General features: G+C 37.7%; 1 protein-coding gene across 5 annotated transcripts in view; it reads right to left on the bottom strand.

Moving 5' to 3' along the window:
• Window positions 1-17,588, bottom strand: part of nalcn (sodium leak channel, non-selective) — a 118,819-nt gene that overhangs the window by 85,266 nt on the left and 15,965 nt on the right. For all 5 annotated transcript variants that reach the window (XM_049484687.1, XM_049484685.1, XM_049484686.1 and 2 more), the window contains exons 8-11: window positions 17,335-17,486; window positions 12,497-12,639; window positions 10,934-11,038; window positions 4,370-4,456 (exon numbers count right to left, since the gene is read on the bottom strand). In XM_049484687.1, coding sequence (XP_049340644.1) covers window positions 4,370-4,456; window positions 10,934-11,038; window positions 12,497-12,639; window positions 17,335-17,486 — 487 coding nt within the window. The remainder of the gene's footprint in view (window positions 1-4,369; window positions 4,457-10,933; window positions 11,039-12,496; window positions 12,640-17,334; window positions 17,487-17,588) is intronic.

The following is a 17,588-nucleotide window of genomic DNA, read 5'->3' as shown; positions in this document are numbered from 1 at the left end:
ACTCTGTTTACTGAAACAAGAGAACACAATTTCAGCTCGGGCACAATTCAGCAGGTAAGTCCCCGTGCCTCCACTCGACTGTTTAATTAAGCAAACAGACTATAAATAGCCTGTGGGAGGCTAGCAGGGTCCAAATCCCTCTGCTTATCAGTGCCATTACTGAAACAGCATGATTCATGCTAGGGTTGGGCTAGGCCGGTTAATTAAAGCTGACTGTCCTCTGGAATTCCCTGTCTGCTCTCCTGGCTGCCGCTGCCAGGTGAGGGACTCGTGCTTAGAGCAGACAGACGCTTGCTGCTGGACGGAGGGACACACATGGCTGCTGGTGTGAACCAACCTTGGGGGTAATAATGGAAGGTGGTGAGATCAGGGGTTGAGGATGAGTGTGGTATTTTAAATAAATCACCACAACATGAGGAAGAACTGTTATTTCCAGAGGTAACAAACAGTGTTTCCTACTTGGGTGTAGTTCACTGAGCATATAGGAGAATTTATGCTGCTGTAGTTATTTCTGTTTCTGTTTAATAATTGTACATTTACCACAACTTTATCCAAAAAAACAACAAAAAAAAAAACAGATCACTTATATATTTTACTGTATAAACTGCACATGGGAGATGGGAGCGGCTACTCGAATTACACACAACCATCACACATCTAAAACTGTGAAAATGAATCTTATAATCTACTTATAGTAATAATCTTATTTTAGATTATTAATCCTTTAATTGTCCCACAGGTCACCTATATATTCTACTGTAAAAACTGCACCATATTGATCAGATTTTTATCTGAAGTCCTATTTAGTTGGGACTAGTTTTTCATGGGGATGTGGAAAAAGGCAAAGCATAAGCAATCCCACCATAAATGACTGAGATGGGAGCGGCTACTCGATTTACACACAACCATCACACATCTAAAACTGTGATAATGAATCTTATAACCTACTTATAGTAATAATCTTATTTCAGATTACTAATCCTTTAATTTTCACAAAAATTAACAGTGCACTTTTTAGTCCGGTGTGCTTTAGGTATGAATTTTACCAGTCAGGTATTAAGAAGTAGTAAAGCCGCTTTACTCCGCTTAAGTACAGCATTATGAATGCATTTCAGTGTAGTTCTCCAGCAGTATTAGCATTAGCTGCTAGCCGAGCGAAGCACTAGTAGCTCTTTGGCCATCTAGAAGTGAGTATTATCAGCCTGAACCCTGCTGCTAACCCGGGATAGCACTGCTGGAGCAGCATTATCATTAGCTGCTAACCACAGCGCTAGCTCTTTCGCTGTTCAGAGGTGAGTATATTTGACTGTTTATTGCGCGTTTACCCTGTTAGAAAAAAACAAGAGGTATGTTGGCTATAGGCTTCACTACACAGTGACTTTCAGCACTTAAAGCTACCAAATAAGTCAAGGTCAAGGAGGTATTTGGGTGTTTATCTAGATTTGAGTTTTAAATTAAATGACTCTATACATTGGGCAAAATAAATATTTCTTTCTTTAAATTCTTCTGGTGTTTGGCATAGTTTAGTGAAAAGACAGAATCATTTATAGTGAACGATGACTTCCTTACTGTTGTTATTGTTTTCGCTACTTAAGCAGCACTACTGAGGTACATTTATGACTGTAATAGCAATGTTATTATATATATAGTAAGGTTATGATTATAATTGCACTGCTAAAGATAAAATCCTGTACATTGTGGGTCATTCTGTTTCTTTTTAATAATTGTAAATGTACCACAACTTCATCCAAGCAAACTCTATTTCATTTCTGTCGCCCAGGCGTAAAGCATATACGGCAATAAAGTAAACACTGACTCTGACTTGAGACTTTCGCCTCATTTCACAAGAGGGGAGTCGAGCCAAATCGAGTGCTTAGTTCTGTTTCTTTCCACCCAGACATGAACTAGTGTTCATTCCCTGTTCCTGACAAGACTCTTCAATCAAAGTTCACAGACCACTGGGTCGTGCTGAAAGCCACTGTGCTTGAACTGTGACACGCGCTACACCTTTCCCCACTCGAAGAGAGTGCTCTGCTTCCCTCCTCCCCTCCCTCCCATCCATCTACCCCGAGTCTTTTGAGAACACACAATAGCTTTCCCTTTGGTAATGGCATCTCTTCAAAGTCACCTGGATCCAGAAATGTCATTAAATGTCATTCTTCAGCACCAGAGCACCAGAAATCTTTTTTTTTCTTTTTTTTTTTTTTTTCTTAAAAATTCTTCCAGTGCTTTGAGGACAGAAAAAAAAATAATAAAGCTTAAAAATCACTGTAATTCTCTAAAAAGTAAAGTAATAATAATAAAAAGAATAGCGTCTCTGTCTTGCAGTTTCTGAGGCTGATGAGTATGATGAACTTATCCTGTGCAGAAAGAGAATAGAGAGAACTCTTGGCCTTCCCTCTTCCTGGGGTGGTCCTGATGAGAGCCAGTTCCATCACAACATTTTTAATGGTATTGGTGACTGCACTTTTTTGGATCTTTTTGTTTTTTTTCTTGGATTTTTGTGCTATAAGGCGAACCAGATTATAAGCCTCATTATGGGGCACAAGTAAGGAACAGGGGTGTCGCTCCACGTTTTCCTTTTAATTCAGCAGGTCTCGCCGCAGGGGTGTGGGGGCAACTAAGTTAAGTAAAGCTAAGCTACGTAAACAAAACTGTAATTTATAAAATATATTTACTTTCAAATGAGTGCTGGATGTTAATCTCCACAGATTTCTCTCCTACTTTTGTTTATTTACAGTAAGCTTAGATTTCCAGATTTTAACTAAGGCTGGGTGCAACAACATTAGCATTAGCATTAGCAGCTAACCGTTAGGACTAGCTGATAGAGCTGATAATATTCACCTATGAACTGCGAAAGAGCTAGCGCTTAGCACGGTTAATGGCTAATATTAATGCTGCTCCAGCAGTGCTAGCCCTCGTAGGTTGTCTTAACATGTTAAAAACGCAGGCTACAGTTCAATATACTCTCCTCTGAACAGCAAAAGAGCTAGCGCTTAGCACTGTTAGCGGCTAAATCTATATCTACAAAGCACAAAATGTAGAAATAATCATAAACCACTGGATTTAAGTGGTCTACAAATGTTTGACTAGTCCTGTATAATGCTTCAATATATCAATATATTCTTAAATAGCAAGTAATTACTAAAACTTACTGCAATCCTAGTGTTTACAACCATATGACCTAAAATATGGTGCCATATCACCCACCTCTAGTTATAACATCAGGGTACTTCTTTTTTGCTGTTTTTAGAAACAGATAAATTTACACTGTTCTCATTTCTCGTTATATATCTACTAGAGACAGATTATATCTGTCCAGTATAATTTATTTATCTTTAATTCTGGATATATGGACATATATGGAGCGGTTTATTAGTATCATGATATTCTGGATTATTTACTATTGTTACAATCTGATAAAATTATTGTATTTGTTAAATATCTCAGATAGGGGTGTGCCATGTCATATCATATTCAATAATAAATATGCATTTTTATCGTAATTTTGTTGCAGTAGTTTTATCATATCGCCTGGAGTATCGTTATCGCAAAAATACCATGAAATATCTTGATGTTATTTTAGCGCCATATCACCCACCCCTACTGTATAAAGTGTATATTACCTGTGATTAATCAATTACAAAGTTCTTGCAGTGACCTTGGTTGTGGTCTATCGTCAACAGTGTGATTAGTGATTAGTGATTAGTGGCTATTTTTTTGGGAGTGAGTCAACGATGTAGGCAGAACTGGCCGTCAAATAAAAGTGCAATGGTTTCTGCTGCAGCTCGGGTTAGTCAGCTCTATCTGTTCCACTCATACTCTCCAGAACAATAAACCATCACACAGCTATTCTCATGTAAATGTCATGCCCACATTATTCATCGTTTCCCATCACCACTATAACGACAAGAGGCACAGAGACAAACAGCACGGCATTGTCACGTCAGACACAATTACACGAACACACTAATAAACATCACCATTAAAGCTGCTGTTTGATCCAAAGTGAAAGGGTGCTCTAAGACTCTAAGCTCAGCAGCTAAATTGAAATATGCTCACATTTTAGAACCGCAATAACACGTATTAATAAGACTCGACAACGTAATTAATGCACGTGCTGAATAAAAGCTCATAAGGAGACAGAAAGGAATGGTTACTGTGTTCATTCTGCGCTGTATTCATGCTCTGTCAACAAGATTCCAGCTGGTTCCAGCTCAATCTAAATGTAGCCATTGTGTTGTGGTGGCCCTCGGCACATTTCTTACACTCCCACAGCGTGGCGTGGCATTAGATGTGGCAGCAGGACCACACTGAGCGCGTGCTGACGTTTGGGGGCGTCAGTGCCATTAACTCAGATGTCTGGTACCTGGAGGCAGGCGGGCGCACGGCCATGTGGCTTATTCACATCCACCGCTACAAGCTGCCATCCTCCAGACGCATCCTCATGAAACATCTGCCATCCAGGAGAAAAAGAGGAGAGAAAAAGAGAGAGAGACAGTTATTAGACACATGCAAAAAACAGTTGATGGGTTACAGACAAAATGGTATTAATGACAGGTAATTCTGGTGGAAACAGGAGAGTTGAGGTGCACATTGAATTCTGCGTGATTTGATCAGGCGTGGTTTTATGTTTTTTTTGGATACAATCCGGGTTAGCACCCGAACATCCCTTTCAGACAGCTTCCTCTTACAGCGTCCACAGTTAATCCTGTTGGATGTGGTTGGTCCTTCTTGGTGGTATGCTGACATTACCCTGGATACTGTGGCTCTTCATACATCACAAAGACTTGCTGTCTTGGTTACATATACTCCAGCAAGACGTGCACTAACAATTTGTCCTCTTTTGAACTCTGGTATGTCACCCATAATGTTGTGTGCATTGCAATATTTTGAGCAGAACTGTGCTCTTACCCTGCTAATTAAACCTTAAAACTCTGCTCTTACTGGTGAAATGTGCAATTAATGAAGATTGGCCACCAGGCTGCTCCAATTTAGCCATGAAACCTCCCACCCTAAAATGACAGGTGTTTCAGTTTCATTGTCCAACCCATGTATATCTGCATTGCGATATTATATTTCGGTTTTCTAATATGTAATACACACATAAGTCCTGGATAAGAAGTGGATAAGGAGAAGCAAATAATAAAAATGAGAATTTTAAAAAACAACACAATACATAAAACGCAATACATATAATACAATGCGAGAAAAAAATAATCTTTTAGAAAAATAAAAGATCCCATGTTGCGTACCAGTGAGTGGAAAAAAATGTGACTCTTTACATTAGTAACTTTTTAGTTACTAAAACTCCTTTTTAGAACGTGTGTGAAAAACTGATAACATTTTCTTACATTTACAAAGAAAACAGACTATTTTAAAGCCTTCTCATAAGTTCAAGCACCATTCTAAATGCTATATCCTCTGACTGACAGGGAGAATAAGGAACAGCAGGGAATATCAATGATCATTTTAAGTTCGTGCTCATATATTTTCTAGTAAAAAACAGCTAACTGTGGAAACCCTGCCAAGTGCTTTTGGTGTTATTATTTAGTGAATACCTATTCATATGATTCAGAACTGAACAGAAAAGTCTACCAGGAGAGATTAGAAAGGACTGAGGAAGCCATCAGGGACAGGAGTGAGAGACCCCACTGGAGATTTCTATAGTTGAATTTGACAGCTATGAAAAAGGCCATTCATCTCTGCACTCAAGTACAAATTCAGACCATGGAAGAAAGAAGGCAGATTTTTTAGTAAAGGAAGACATTTTCTCCAGTTTTACTTTTCTCAAGAATTGTGTCAATATATTACATATATCCATGTGCTCACAATGTAATTCATTTTTTTTTTAAATGAGGTAATATTGTCTGAGTTTGTTTTTGCCAAAGCAGCCAAAACAGAGGTGCTACTTTTGCTTGCTCTAGACATTTTTTTTTGTGCTTAAATTGAAAAATAACTCATTTAAATGTTAAATTATTTGATTATGCTATTTATAGGTATATGTTTGAGTAAAATGAACATTTTTGTTTTATTCTATAAACTACAAATGCCATTTCTCTCAAATTCCAAATAAAAATATCGTTATTTAGAGCATTTATTTGCAGAAAATGAGAAATGGCTGAAATAACAAAAAAGATACAGCGAAAACAAGTTCATAATTATAAAGTTTTAAGAGTTCAGAAATCAATATTTGGTGGAATAACTCTGGTTTTTAATCACAGTTTTCATGCATCTTGGCATCATGTTCTCCTCCACCAGTCTTACACACTGCTTTTGGATAACTTTATGCTGCTTTACTCCTGGTGCACAAATTCAAGCAGTTCAGTTTGGTTTGATGGCTTGTGATCATCCATCTTCCTCTTGATTATATTCCAGAGATTTTCAATCATTCCTTTTTAATGTGCTATTTGTTTAAGTCAATAAGAGTATTTTTGTATACCTGTTATACACAGTACCTGTGTATAATTTCACAGATATTCAGAAATATGGAAACAAAATCAGAAATACAGATTTAAAAACATCAGTGTCATTACTTCCACTTCCTCTCCTCTCAAGCTTTAAATGATTAGAAGAGTCATCTATTCTAAAATAAATCTTAAAAAAAAGGTTTTACAGATTGTCTTAAAGCACGAAAGCACAACCCTATTCAAAAGCTATTCAAACATTAATCTTCTTAAGGGACCTAATTAAATCAGTATATATGAAGGAGATCTTGACATTAAATACCTCAGTCTCTCAGGTCCATCTTATATTCATTTTATTTCTCTGGGATTAAAGTTGCCGACCCATGCCTGATTGTTTAACACCCAGTAAATGACAGCTTTGTGTTCCCCTCGAGCTAATTACTTTTTCTTTTCTCCTAACAGAAGACTGAATCGCTTCTGTAATTAAAGATGAGTTTAATAGATGCAGAAAGGCTAATTGTTTTCAAGGTCGTAGCTCAGTCTCATTCTGGGGGAAAAATTATCAGGATATCAAATCACTGGCTGCATAAAGCCTGCATTATTTTTCATTATGAAATTAGTCCTAGCTAATATGACTTAAATTTTCATTTTGAAATTGAGCTTAAATACTCTTTTGAGGAGGAAATACGCTTAAAAAAGTACAGAAAACCTTTTGGGCCACAGCAGATTTTTTTTGCCCAAGTTGGACTCCATCCATTCCTTTTGTTTCCTTTTTCCTCTTGTGCCCCATAGAATCGCTTGACCTCAAAAGATACATTACATTTAGAGAGATCTTAAAAGGCTTAACCACATTATACTATTTATCAGACGCCCATTAAAGATAAGGAAGCAATTCAAAGTTTCAGGATGGTAAAGGTCTGAAGTCAGAAGTTACTCTAAGGACAATGTGGCTCTATATCCACAGAATGATCTATTCTCTGAACTCTACTATTGGCATCTGATATGTATAATAAACTCCTCTTTTCTCTCTTAACACTACAATGACTGAAATTTTGGGATCTAAAAGATATTCAGCTCCTTCTTGTTAACGTCAGAACACTATCAGTTAGCTATAGTTATGTAGTTATATAACAGTAAAGGTATGACAGAGAGGCCAGTACCCTATAATGACTTCAACTCTTCTTGGAAGGCTTTCCACAAGGTTTAGGAGTGTGTTTATAAAGATTTGTTGGTTATTCTTCCATAAGCACATTTGTGAGTTCAAACACTGATGTTGGATGAGAATGTCTGGCTCGCAGTCTCCGCTCTAATTCATCCCAAAGGTGTTCTATTGGGTAAAGTTTAGCACTCTTTATGGATCTTGCTTTATACACTTTTATGCTTTTATGTCATGTTGGAACAGAAAGGGGCCGTCCTTAATCAGTTTCCAAAGTTAGGAACAGGAAATTGTCTAAAATCTCTTGATAAGCTGAAGTATTAGGAGTTCCTTTAACTGAAAGTAAGGAATCGAGCCCAACTACTGAACATAGAATGAATATCAGTAACACTAACCAGATACCCCTCTCAAAAGTCAATCAGAAATACATGAGAGAAAGACCCACAACCCACAACCCTAACCCACAAATCTGTGCTCTGTCAAACTACAAGAGAGTATAAGTACAAACACAGAAAGAAACTAACATCAAATCTCTTTCTTTCTCTTTCTGAAGCCTGCTTCTAAATAAACTCTCTGCTCAGGTCTGAATAGTGCTGGAGACACAGAGGTTTCCATTTATTTCCATTAGAGCACCTCCAGAACCACAATAACTCATAGTGCCAAGTCTGGCCACTGTTTTGCTGCCAAGTCCACCTTTGCCAGCCCCTACGGTGTCACTCCAGCACGGCCCTGGCAGCAGGACTCGCGCCATCAGAAACCCATTATGCTTCAGTTCACACAATTGCACTCAAGTTTTTCACCCCGAGCCTCCTCTTTAGATTTGTGGCACATTTACCATGATCACTCAGTCAGTGTGCATTTGCCAGCAGGTAAAACCAACAGGCTAAAGTTGCTGTAGGTGTTACTAAATTCAGTGTGGGTGAAGGAATAAATACAATAGTTAGCATTTAATAGGGATCTAGTTAAAACTGTAACTAAATAAAGACTAGTCTACAAATGGGTGACCATCAAAAATAATTAGTAGATTTTTCTATTTGGAAGTGTTGGTACATTCACCATCATTTTTTCATCATCATTTTTTTAAATTGCAGATTTAATTACCACTTAATAACCACTTAAAAATTAGGAATTTCTTTGATTTTACCAAATTGAAAACCTTTGAAATATAATTAAGAGGAAGATGGATGATCACAAGCCATCAAACCACCAAACTGAACTGGTTTGATTTATTTGAATTGTTGCACCAGGAGTGGAATTAAGTTATCCAAAAGCAGTGTGTAAGACTGGTGGAGGAGAATATGCCAAGATGCATGAAAACTGTGATTTAAAAACAGGGTTATACCACCAAATATTGATTTCTGAACTCTTAAAACTTTATGAATATGAACTTCCTTTCTTTGCATTTTTTAAGGGTCTGAGTGCTCTGCATCTTTTTTTGTTATTTTTGTATTTTCTGCATATACATATCTTTAAATCAATATCTTTTAATGACAAATCTCTCATTTCATCATCCATCAAAGCATTACTTTTAGATTGCAATTACATCATTATCAGCCCAGGCCTATGTTACTCATAAATCAACCAAAATATGCAGCTGGCGACAAAACAAAAAAATAAATCATAATATGACTAGTAAATCCCATTCATCATGTTTTTGTGTTGGTACATAGCATATAATGGTGGTTTCTATGATGTATTTTATGTGGAAGCACCTTCACAGCTCTCAGTAAAGGTCAGAGGGCATTGCATTTAGATTTGTTTTCTGTTCTGTTTGGTTGCAATCCTCATATTTCAGAATCCCCCGGTCGGGAAAGCCTGCGCTGCAGTGCCAGGGATCTACAGCTCAGTCTGAAAATAGATCTAGGGCAAACAGTGCAAAAGCAGCCCAAAAATGAACAATTGTTCCCTAAAGCAATGAAAGTTAAGGGTTAATTAATTCCCTTTGTCCCTCAGCAGAGTCAGACAGACGTCCAGAGGGAATGACACAGCTCTGGACAGGTGTTAGACACATTACACTCAGACTGGCTGCCAGCATCAAACACATACCCAAACACACCTGCACACTCCCACACACACACACACACACACACACATACACAACACATCCCCCACTTCCACACTCTCTGAAGCGCCTCACTCCACCATGACTCACCACACAGTCTGCTAGCTGCCCAGGCTCGTCTCCGCGATGCTGGGGACCCTGACCTGACAAGCAGGCAAATTTATTTAAAAAGCAGTCTGCCTTCAGATGCCTTTTGCCTGCTGAGGGTCAGGGAAGCCAGACTCTGATGGCCTGCTGAGACTTATCTGATGAAAATTCCTTTAACTGGCTTGAAGGTGTGCTAGTGTAGCTAGTGTAGCTAGTGTGTGTGTATGTGTGCACGGGAGCACCAAAAATTGGGACACTTTATTGGGGCAACTATTTTTCAAGGCAGTAACTCGCCCAATAAATTTTACTGCACACAGCCTGCAGCATTAAGCTCGTTAACCAGTTATACACATAATAGTTACACAGTTACACAGAACTAGATAGAAGAGAATAATACCCTTTTAAAACTGTGTTCTGGGTTTGCCACACACTAGGGGGCGCTCCCAAGTTACCCAAAAACAGCATTAAGTAGCAAATGAGAGTGAGCATGTGAAATAACTACAGGAGTTAAATTTCAAAACACCACAGAGAGTTGTCTGCAACCCCCACCTCTCCCCAGATGAGAAGCTCACTCAGGTTGCCAAGTTGAAGAGGCCAGGTGAATAATCAGATGTGACACACCTGCTCCTCTGTGATTGACTGTAGCTCACGTTAGCATGTGCAGTAGCATGACTGCGTTAGCCAGCATAGTCCATATCATTTTAGCTAAACTCGCTAACCTATCTAGCTCTCTCAGGTCAAGAGAGTCAGCAAATACCAGTGGTGAATAAAAGCAGAAAAAAATATGATATTTGGTAGCACAGGCCGAGACCAGGTACAAATACTACCAAGTCCAGCATGTCTCAAAACACTACTTTTAACTGGTTAACACTCTTTGTTCTTACAATATAGAAAAACAATTTCAGTTTAATAATTAACATTTAAAATGTAACCGTGGAAATGGACAGAAAGTTCTGAGGCTGTTTTATAATTTTAACACATGGGAAGTTGGATGAGCAGATGTGTATACATTTTTGGACATATCATTATACAGTACAGTATTCCAGATAGGGGTTGAGCCTAGTTACAGGCTATATTTTCCTTTTAAAAGGAAACTTCATTCAAAATATTGTTTCGTCCAGGATTAGGCTTAATCTCTGTCTAGGAATCCGCCTAGTAAATACATATACAGTTATTACTTTGTTGTGAGAAAGAGGGTAAATGAAAGACTCTGCACTGTACCTGTGTAGTGGCTGTAGATGTAGTGCTGCTTCGGGAACCCCACATCTGCTGGAACTGCACTCTGATCTCAGCAAACGTCTCAATGATCACAGCGATGAAAACATTCTGAGAACACAAGCAGAGACTCATTAGGAGACAAGAAGAATCCTTTTCTGACTCCTTTTAAGACCCGAATGATGTTTTTTTAACCAGTTATGGTGTGCTGTAATGTCGCAAAGCTACCTTTGTGCAGCATCTTAACCTAAATAATAAACAGCTTAAACAGCTTCGATTGGTTATAGGAAGGGCAGAACGTCTATCGTTGCTACTCTGCGCTCAGCATGCTGCTAACTGCACCATGTAACTTTGGTGAAGTGTACAGAAAAACGCTGGCAAGAACTATGTAAGTATGAATAGCTGAAAATATGTTAGCATACAATACTTTAAAATTACTTTAGGTCATCAGACATCAGTTGTGTATCTCTGAGCTTGTAAATTATATGCGTGAAAACAGGTGGAAGAGGCTCAAAGCGTGATTTGACTTCACTGCAAGGAGAGACCAAAAGCAGTAATAAATAAGTAATAAATAAGCCTTTATTGGCAATTGACAAACCTACATAAATATTTAGCGACAGTGTTATAACAACTATGGCTTTTTTGAATAAGATTTAAAACATTGATCAGCCATAACATTAAAATTACCTCCTCGTTTTTATATTTGTTGATTATTTTATCATATAGGAGAATCTTGTAGTTCTATAATTACAGATTCAGTCCTTTCACTGTTATTTAATAGTCAGGACCCCAAAGGACCACCACAGAACCCAGTGAGTCCAATGGGGTATGCGAATGAATGGGTAAGCGAATACTTTTGGCAATATATAGTATGTGTCAATTACTGGCACATCTGTTGATTTTACTTTATTTATTTATTTTTTGGTTGGTTGGTTCGTTGAAGATAAAAAAATGTATGCTTAATAATCTTTGTTTCTGCTTATATTTTATATATTACATATTATATTATACTTTATCATATATCTACATTCTACATTTATTTTTTTATGCATGCTTTATTTATATATTTTTTATTATTTAACATATTTGTTATTTCTTATTTATTTTTATGCAATTTAGGCAGTCATCAAAACATTTTACTCCTACTTATACCATATATGACTAGCATATGTACTTTGAAACAATAATTTAAGTATCAAATAAGCATGTATGTTCCAAATCATTTGGCATGTTTTGCCATTTTCTGAAAGTGGGATCCTGTACTGAACAGCGCAGGGAATAATATGCCTTGCTTTCACATTCTCCTGCTGTAGATAAAGTTGCCTCATCTTACCACACTATTTCTCCTCTCCAGCACAGACAGAGTCAGAGGAAATGGAATAAAAAGTATATCACTATATCAATGACAGCTGTCACTTTCAGTGAGTCCTGTATTGTCTAGATAGATGGTCTATATAACCATTGCGCTGGCGTCCACATACTGTAGCTATAAATAGAGGTGAAACAGGTGAGGATGGTGGGTAGACGTGGAAGTTCATTTGAAGGGGAAAAACGCGAAGGATGCCCCACCTTGACCAGCCAAGCGAGGAAGAAGATGAGTGTGATGAAGTAGAAGTAGGAGCGCCAGCGTGGGAAGCTGTCGATGGCTCGGTACATGATGAAGACCCAGCCCTCCTGAGAGGCAGCCTCATACACAGTGAATATGCTGGTACCTGCGAGAAACAGAGAGAGAGAGAGAGAGAGAGAGAGAGAGAGAGAGAGAGAGAAAGAAAGAGAGAGAGAGAGAGAGAGAGAAAGAAGAAGAGAAGCCCACATGTGAGATCACTCCAGTGCCCCTAAACTAGGCCGGCGGGTGCACAGACACAAAAATGCAGACATAAACAAAGCTTTGGCATTGCTGCACCCAGTCAGGTGTTCTTCATTACGAAGCTACAAAGAGTCCATCTACCGGAATAACATGCCTCTCTACAATAAGATTTAACAGTACAGCAGTGCTGCATTCTGAAAATACCAGGTTGTGTTACTCAATAAAGACTATTATTTTACTTTTTTCATGAAAACCTTAGAACACCTTTGTGCTTTTTGTAGAGTTTCTGTAGATTTTCAAACCACAACTAGTTCAAACCAATATATGTACTAAAGATGCACTGTGCAGTATTTTAAAGGTCATGAACACATATAAACACATACAAGTACTATGTGCACAACTGATTAAAGGAAACACAAATAGACAGATTTGTTAATTAAGCAATAATACACGAGAGGGAGTGTTATAACGTGTAATATTAGTGCCAGTCTTACACGTTATAGCACGTACCTCGAGTGTATTATTGTGATTATACCACAGTTCCATTATCATTTCATTATAACTGTTTATTGAGAGATGCTGAGTTAAAGAGGACGAGAAAATATGATCGGTTTGGTTATAAACATTTCGCCCTTTAAAATAGTTCAGAGCATTGCTGCTCTGTTTGTAGCTGCACTGTTTGGCTTGTAAGCGCTGCATCGTTGCTAGGTTACTAGGTTCACTGCAATATGGGTTTAGGCAATAGTTACATTGATTGATGTACAATGTAACATAGAGCAAATTGAAAGAGTTTGGCCATTTGGAAGCCAATTCACACTTTATTTTTCTCAATAAATATCTATGAGAGACTATAATTATAACAGGCATATATAATATGGAAAGCACTACTAGTGTCATTACATGCTGGATCATTAGCTGTTGATAAAATCTAGTAAAAAATAAATAAAATATTGCAGTATGTAATTGCAGATGAAAAAAAAAATCAATGCATATTTTTGGCATGCATAGCAATATCGTACTGCTGTTATTATTGCTGATTTGAGGTAGATAAGGTATCGATGATCCAACATGTCATGATGTGAATAATGCAGTGTTTGTTTTATGGATTGGATTAATATGCATGCAAAATTAATATGCATATATGAAAAATGAGACCAGGAAATGAATGAGGGCTTTCCCTACTTTGAAATCAGACATACTGACATCAGAGTTTAAATAGAACATGGCTTTAGTTTGGTTTGCTCTTGATTGTTGAAAAAAATCTCAGGGCAATTATAGATCAGCCATTCTATTGTCCCAGTAATAAAGAGATACAACTGCCACCATGAAATGGGACAAATATTATGTTTGGGACATATATTGCCCTTTCCCATACGACAGTTCAAAGCAAACAAATCAGATGTGATTAAAGCACATAATCCATACTTTAACATAAAAAAAAATGTTAGATGTTATAATATCAGCCCAGAAATTCAGTATCGCCACCATCTCACAAAAAACTGTGTTTAACATGGCAGTAGGTTTAAACCACTTTCCCTGAGTACTGTAAGGTCATCTCTGGACTACAGTTCTGGGCTGTGTTAGCTTTGTGCTCTTTCAGCATGACCTCATGTTAGCATACTGTGTGTCGGCTGTCATAGGCCAGCATGAACTCATCTACACAGTTCTGCTGTCCACTATTTTCCCACCAGGCCCCAGGACAGATTTAGCCAAGGACGCTCTCCAGCTCTGTTAAAGTTACCTTTATCACAAAGACACCCCTAACAAATTCACCCACACAGTACTTACTTCTAACAATCAGGCCTTTCATATAGGGCTACCACTAATGATCATTTTGGTAGTCGACTAATCTGCTGATTATTTTTTCGATTAGTTGATTAGTCAACGGTTATTTCTGCCATCTCCTCCATCTCTAAAATCAACAGAAACAGGTAAACATTATATTTAAAAAGCATTTAAGTTGTTGATCATTTTAAATAATCAACATTGTCGATTATATCGAATAATCGTTGCAGCCCTAGTTTTATAGACATCATACTGGTGACTCAAAGAGAAAGGCTGTACTGCAAAAGTAAAATACAATAAAATCCCCATTACAAATAAATTTACATATGAACTGATAAATCACTAAGAGTCATACATCAGAAAAAAAGACTCGCTCAGATTTAATTATTGTGATAGAAAAACTGGGCAAATATTTTATTATATCATAATGTTAATGGTAATATGCCTCAGGATATAATTCTGATGAGTAAAACTAGTTATACTACTGAATAATACTATTGAAACTATAGTGCCATTCCTGTTTTTAATAGTTCATAAGTGTATTCACCTCAATTTTTCATATCATAATTTAATAATAAGAGTTCGGTACACAGAACGTACATACTGCAAAACTCAAACACTGTAACTAAATTAGAGCTGTAGAAAATTATTTCTTTGTAAATGAAAGAATGTAAATTATTTTTCTTTGCAAATAAAACATCACAAGACGAAGCATTTAAACAATAAAACCAATTACAGAGATTATTCAAACAAGCTCTTAGAAGTCTCAGTTACTGCAATAAAAGCATCAGTGACTCCGGTACACAAATCACACAAGTCACCAATACAAAACCATTGCTTCCGATGATTATGAATTTTATGAAAGGTTGTAATATCTCAATTTTCTTGTGCCCCCAAAACATATGATTCAGTTCTCTTTCTAGCGATCAAGCTTTTTATGTGCTGTATCAGGTGTGCTGGGGCAGGGAAACTATGAAGGAAAGAGATTCCCCAAGTCTGGACCCAAAAACCAACATTCCTTTTAATCCCTTTTAATGCTTTCCGGAATCACTACAGAGATGTACAAGGAATTACAAGACTACTGTCAAAACAGAAGCCACCACACTACTCTCACAATGGCTTCACAAACGGCACAGGCGGTTCCAGAAAAAAAAAAAAAAAAACAGTCCAGGACAACACACAGTCAATGGTGACAGTCCATTGAAGGATCAGTGTCAGTGAATCCTGTTCTATTACTATCAGACGAGGTTTAAGATGCAACATGTTTGGCTTTCAGCAGGTCTCTCTCCTCTCTCCTCCATCCTGTGACTGACCAGCATTTCAAAGTCACAACTAAGGTTTGTGAGACGCAAAGCTCCCCTATTTTTTTGCCTGTTTGAAGATTAGTGCCAGTGCTCTGTGCCCTGTTACAGTGGATTCCTGTCAAAGCCAAGTGATAAAAATGCACCAGGCGGCTTGGTTTACTAAAACAGCAACACAAATCAAGGAGCTTTTATACATTATATAAGACTCATTATGTGACACTAGTAAGGAACAGGAGTATAGCTAGGGCTGCAACGATTAATCGATATAAATCAATAATGTTGATTATTTAAATTTGTCGACTGCAAATTTCATTGTCGACTAATTGTTAGTTTGTAACAGTACCACATTAAACATAAGTGCTGGGGACAGAAGCGCAATGGGTGATGGGTAAACGTCTCTCACACAGTTTATACTCAACTTAGTCTGTGTCCCAGAAAAAGCCCAAACACAACAGATTACATATTTACTTATAAAAAATCAGCACTTTCCACTTTTAGACAATATCTAGACATTTAAATGCCTTTTAAATGTGTCATCTTCAGCTGTTTCTAACATTTCTAGAGATGGAGGAGATGGCAGGAATAATCGTTGACTAATCAACTAATCGAAAAAATAATCATCAGATATGTCGACTACAAAAATAATCATTAGTTGCAGCCCTAAATATCGTCATGTTTTCCTTCTAATTCAGCAAGTCTCGCTGCTGGGAGGGGGCCGTGGTGGTTGTGTAACTACCTTAAGTAAAGCTAAGCTAAGTAAACATAGAGAAACACAGATTTCTCTACTGAAAACTGTTTATTTGGGTGAGTACATCACTGTCATTTATTTACAGTAAGCTTAGATTTCCAGATTTCCACTAAGGCTGGGTGCAGCAGCATTAGCATTAGCCACTAACCGCACTAGCTCTTTTGCCATTCGGAGGTAAGTATATCGGACTGTAGCCTGCGCGTTTACCGTGTTAAAACAAGCTACATGGGATGAACAGCTACCTAATATTGCCTTGTCTTACCTGAACACTCAGGGCTTGCACTAATGGTTAACTGCTCCAGCAGTGTTAGCCAGGGTTAGCAGCAGGTTACAGTCCGATATACTCATATCTGAATGGTGAAAGAGTTAGTACTTAGTGTGGTTAGTGGTAAATGCTAATACAGTTCCATCCTTGATGCTGGAGAACTAAACTGACACTCCTGTTTGTGGCTTTACTGCTCCTTACAACCTGAAATTAAAGGATTTTAAGTGTGCCTTACAGTGTGAAAAATACAGTAGTTAGCTTAATTTGTATATTCTCATCCAGCAGCGCAGATGAGCACAGGTTTCTCAGTGTTAGCACAATGTTTAAGTAAGAACATTTCATTCTCTGTCAAAGTAAACAGATGACATGCTTACATGTATGGTTAATGATACCATAACCTCCTGACTTTTTAGAACGGCAGTACAGTCAATGACACAAAACTCAGTATAGAGTGAAACTGTCAGATAGAAATAATAAATGAAATGTTCTCTCGCTCACCAAGCTCGTTAAAACCACTGTATCCCAGCTCCTGTCTGCTGAGACCCAGGTCCTCCAGGTCCACACACTTGAATCCCATGGGGCACTGGTAGCCCTCCCCATCTGGCGAGCAGTGTGTGTCAGGAATGGCGAGGCTGTTCCATGTCACATTACTGAAAAAATAAGAGACCACTTAAAAATTATGTTTCTTTAATTTTAACAAATTAAAAACCTTGAATATAATCAAGAGGAAGATGAATGGTTAAAGGCATCAA

This window comes from Astyanax mexicanus, chromosome 11 (genome assembly GCF_023375975.1).
Source record: "Astyanax mexicanus isolate ESR-SI-001 chromosome 11, AstMex3_surface, whole genome shotgun sequence".
Lineage (NCBI taxonomy): Eukaryota > Metazoa > Chordata > Actinopteri > Characiformes > Acestrorhamphidae > Astyanax > Astyanax mexicanus.
The sequence above is the reverse complement of the archived record's forward strand: the minus strand, read 5'-3'. Positions and strand labels throughout refer to the sequence as shown.